We start from the raw sequence: 5,239 nt of genomic DNA on the forward strand, positions 1-5,239 counted from the left end.
AACCTTCATTATTGTTTATTTAATTCTAACAAATAAGTTCTAGTTAAAAACTAACCAAAATTAAAAAATAATTTGCTTAGAATTTTCACACAGCAGACTTGGTTATGTTTCCAAACAAAAGGAAATATATCGGTATCGGCAACGGCAACGGCTATTGGCCAAAATGAGTTGAAAAATATCGGCATATCGGATATCGGCAAAAATCCAATATTGTGCATCCCTACAAAAAACAATTTGAAGTAGTTAGTAAACATATCTTGATATGCATTAAACCAATTTGATTAAGCTGCAATTATAAATAATGAAAATACTAGTGCTGTCAAACAATTAATCGCATCCAATATAAAAGTTTTTGTTTACAGAATATATGTGTGTACTGTGTATATTTATTATGCATATATAAATACACACATACAGTATATACTTAGAAAATAATTATTTACATGTATATATTTATATTCATATAATTTATATTATATATAAATATATTTAAGATATAATATATATACACAGTACACACACATATATTATGTAAACAAAAACTTTTATTTTGGATGCGGATTTTATTTTGGATTAATCATGATTAATCATTTGACAGCACTAGAAAATACTAATACTAATAATGACAAATAATAATTTGCAGTCAGTGTGCATCTGGAAACTCTCAAGATTAACATTGTCATGTAGAGACGCAGGATTGAAGCATAACTTACTTGCTGGCCAGGTGAACTTTGGGAGTCACTCCAAACTCTCCATACAAGGTGACGAACACATTAGCATCAGTCCCAGCGCCTTTAACATCACCTGTGACGGTCACCGCCTCGTACACTGAGGAGAAACGAGAACATTCGGTAAACCAATTATATCTGACCCTCCGCAAAAGAAGGCATCTTGTTTTCATTTGCATAACATTAGAAGGGTTGTAGTCTCAAATGCAGAGTGCTCAGGTATATCCCGTGTAACCCAACAACCTGCTATTCTAAGCTCACCCACGTTTGTATGAGCTAAATTGCTGTAAGCAATATCTCTGTAACTTAGCCATGTTAACGGAGTGAGAGTACGACATGGCCCTGATGCTCACCATGTGACCTATGTCTGAACCTGAGGAGCAGCGTGTCTAGAAGTAACGTTCAAACAGGGTTCATTTGGAACATGTTAAGTTTCTTTTAAACTCCCTGAAAGTTTAAGTTTCAGGCCCCCTGAAATGGGATTCAGAGACTGGACACCATTTGAGTGTAACCAATCAATATAGGTCAATTGTTGTGATATCCTTGTGCTCTTATTTCAGAAAATAACCCTGTACGAAGTTGCTGTATAGTTCTTTAAAATTAGGAGAGTTCTTAATGTATTTTATAGGTTATTCAAACAAATGTTTCTATTATAATGTCCTCCCAGCTCTTCTCAACACATACAGCATGACTAGTGTACATTGATTCATTAACAAATGACTCTTATGAACCGGTTCACTTAAGGAATCGATCAAAACAAAATCAACCTATAAGTTACCGGTTGAATCATTATCGGTTAGTCGGTATCAGTTAGTGCGCCGACATACAGCGCAACTGCGTTTACGGCGACCCGAGTTCGAATCCCGGCTCATGGTCCTTTCCCGATCCCGCTCCCCTCGCTCTTCACCCAATGCTTTCCTGTCTAGTCTACACTGTCCTTTCCTAATATAGCCATAAAAAAGCCCATAAATAAATCTAAAAAAAAATATATATATATATATATATGTGAGCACATGACTTTTTTCTTCTTTCACATTTGCTTTATACTGTTGTTCCCTGAAGGAGTGCAGAGGTAAAGCCAAACCCACCCGTATGGAGTGCATCACCCCGGTCTTCCATCGAGATGAGACAGAAGAGGGTGAGCTCTCATTTGACATGGACGGAGTGCTCCATATATTATGTACACAAAACACATATATCTATACACACACACACATATATATATATAGAGAGAGAGAGAGAGAGAGAGAGGGCCTATACATATACTGCAATAGGATCATAATGATCATAAACCATTTTTTAAATTTTTGATCAGCTTTTGATTCAGCCAGGGTAAGGTACCCCTGGATCAGTGCTAAACGATAACCTCCACCCCGACGTGCTACGCCCGACTGAACCTGACAGCATGACATCCATCTCGCTGAATGAGGTTTTGATGGTTCCATGAAAAGGCCGATTAGAGTGTAATGTTTCAGGCCATAGAGAGGTGCCCGTCTGATTCAAATCCACTATTGGCCCGGTGCCCGCCACCATTCTCTCATGACACCCTGCTGCCAGGACACCGTAATAATCAGTCAATCCAGACACACCTCTGCTGTGCCAATCAGAGACCTCTAGAGCCGCCTGCCAATGTGAAATCTGGAAGGTTCTCTGACTGGACATTAATGGAATGATCAGAATTTTACTGCAAATCAGTTAAACATATCAGACACTCTGAAACATAAAATTCCAATTAGAATAGTAAGCAGAACAACAAGAAAATGTTTAATACATAAACTCTTAAAAATAAAGATTCCAAACGGTTGGTTTCACAGCGATGCCACAGAAGAACAATTTTTGGTTCCCCAAAGAACCTTTCAGTGAAGAGTTCTTAAAAGAACCCATTTTTTATGTGAAGAACATTTTAAACATCTAAATAATCTCTTTCCACTATAAAGAACCTTTTGTGCATTGGAAAGGTTTTATGGATGTTGAAGGTTCTTCATGGAACCTTGTTTGACCTTTGACTTCTTCCCTTTCTTCCCTTTCTTTTCCTCGTCGCTGTCGGAACCCTTCTTTTTCTTTTTATCCTTTTTCTTCTTCTTCTTCTTATCCTCCTCTTCCTCTGCCTCCTCTTGCACGGCATCCTCATCCTCCTCTTCCTCGGCCGACTTCTTCTTTTTCTTGCCGTCTTTGCTCTTTTTCTCCTTGGAGCCCATGTCTTCTTGTCCTTCTTTGCTTTCGGATGGTTTACTCTTCTTTTTCTTCTCTTTCCTTACCTCCCATTCCTCGTTTGAGGTCCGTTTTTCTTTGCTGATGTGCTCATTGTTGTTCTGCTCATCCGTCCCATTGTCATTCTCTGTCACCTCAACATCTTCCTTTTTCTTCTTTTTCTCTTTCACAGATTCGCTCTTTTTTCTCTTCTCTGTAGGTGTCTCAGTGCTTTCTGTCTTCTCCTCGGAGATCTTCTGTCTCGTTTTTGAGTCCCTCTTACTCTTTCCTTTCGCCGTTGGCTCCTCCTCTCCTTCGGTTTCTGTCGTTTTTTTCTCTTTTGTGGGCATCTTTTATTTATCCAGAGTGTGGCGGGGTGAGGGTGAATGTTTCCTCGCTGTCTGCGGTGTAAGGTGTCGCCGTTTGACCCGCGCCGGCCGATGGGCCCCTGCATGCAGCTGGAGCGGGGCCTCAGCTCGGGCTCTCTCGTGCAGGCACCGAGCTCATGAATAATTACTGTGCTCAGCGTAGTCACATGATCTTTGAGAGAAAGCAAATGAAAACGGAGAGGACATGCAGCGACAGAGAGGGGGCTGGGCCTCACAGCGTTTATTATTCATAGTCTGGGGATCGCTTTACTAAAGCACGGCGTGCATTTATATGCTCACACAAACTTATATATGGCACATGTATATAAAAATACATAAACACAATGACAAGGGAAATATATGCTAATTTATGCACATTGTACAATTCAAAGGCACATCAATAAAAAAGGACATAGGGAGGAAAAGAAAGAGAGACTATAACAAGTAAGATACAGACAGACAGAGAGAGAGAGAAAGAAGATACACCAGTAGAGAGGGAGTCTTACAGAACAGATAATTAAAGACGCTTCACTAACACTTGTAAATTATTAACAGTGATTTCATTAACACAAATAAATAAGTTAGTGTCACTGGATTAACGTGGTCAAACTATTTAACATGCTTTACCCAACCTAGGCAGTAAAGAAGATCGGGCTCCTAATTTAGGCAAATTGCCGTCTGGCTGAAAACGCAAGTGGAAGAAGTTGCTCTAAAACACTTGTGTGTGAATATAAACACAAAGAACAGCTCATAAAGAGAGATTTCTACATTCTCTTGACTGTTCAAAATTCTGGTTTGCCAGGGCATTACTAATGTGTTGGATAGTCGCTAAGGTGTTCTGCGTAGTTGTCAAGTCATAGTCCACCCTTGAACACGGATAAAAAGTTAGTTTTTTTTTCTTTCTGCAGACACTAGTGTTTTCACTAGCCTAAAAAATAGATAAAAAATTACATCTATTATAATTTTTTGTTATATATATATACGAAAACCTTCTCCAGAGTGCTCAGGACCTCAGACTGGAACTAAGGTTTACCTTCCAACAAGACAATGACCCTAAGCACACAGCTAAAATAACGAAGGAGTGGCTTCACAACAACTCTGTGACTGTTCTTGAATGGCCCAGCCAGAGCCCTGACTTAAACTCAATTGAGCATCTCTGGAGAGACCTAAAAATGGCTGTCCACCAACGTTTACCGTCCAACCTGACAGAACTGGAGAGGATCTGCAAGGAGGAATGGCAGAGGATTCCCAAATCCAGGTGTGAAAAACTTGTTGGATCTTTCCCAAAAAGACTCATGGCTGTATTAGATCAAAAGGGTGCTTCTACTAAATACTGAGCATTTTTCAGTTTTTCTTTTTTAATAAATCTGCAAAGATGTCAACAATTCTGTGTTTTTCTGTCAATATGGGGTGCTGTGTGTACATTAATGAGGGAAAAAAATTTACTTAAATGATTTTAGCAAATGGCTGCAATATAACAAAGAGTGAAAAATTTAAGGGGGTCTGAATACTTTCCGTACCCACTGTATATATATATATATATAATTTCACCAAATGCTGTTTTCTTTGCAAAGAAAATTTGCAATAACACCTGGAAAGTTTACAACTGGAATATAACTCTAAGACACACATAAATTCCTAAACATTTCTGCTGGGAAATTATGGCATACATAGGCCTACTGTTACGGGGCGAACGAGACATGAGACTTGCGAATCCATTTGCAAAGCTTTAATAGGAGACAGAGACGTGGTCATAAAACAGGCATGGGTCAGACAATGGCAAACATTAAGACTAGAACTAGGAACTAGAAACTAACACTGGGAAAAGGCTCCGTAAAGTAGCTATCACACGATGAGCGATAAGCGCTAAACAATACTCGGCAGTTTGAAAGGGATCAGAGTGAGTGTTATATAGTGAATGTGTGATTGGTTACAGCTGTGTGCAATCAGTGC

General features: G+C 39.1%; 1 protein-coding gene across 1 annotated transcript in view; it reads right to left on the reverse strand.

Annotated features, from left to right (window-relative positions):
• Positions 1–3,268, reverse strand: part of LOC107737181 (lipoxygenase homology domain-containing protein 1-like) — a 34,196-nt gene extending 30,928 nt beyond the window's left edge. Inside the window, exons 1-3 of the mRNA XM_016548627.1 lie at positions 2,837–3,268; positions 1,102–1,117; positions 714–828 (exon numbers count right to left, since the gene is read on the reverse strand). Coding sequence (XP_016404113.1) covers positions 714–828; positions 1,102–1,117; positions 2,837–3,268 — 563 coding nt within the window. The remainder of the gene's footprint in view (positions 1–713; positions 829–1,101; positions 1,118–2,836) is intronic.
• Positions 3,269–5,239: the final 1,971 nt, after the last annotated feature.

Source organism: Sinocyclocheilus rhinocerous, unplaced genomic scaffold (genome assembly GCF_001515625.1).
Source record: "Sinocyclocheilus rhinocerous isolate Xijiao unplaced genomic scaffold, SAMN03320098_v1.1 scaffold284, whole genome shotgun sequence".
NCBI classification, from domain to species: domain Eukaryota; kingdom Metazoa; phylum Chordata; class Actinopteri; order Cypriniformes; family Cyprinidae; genus Sinocyclocheilus; species Sinocyclocheilus rhinocerous.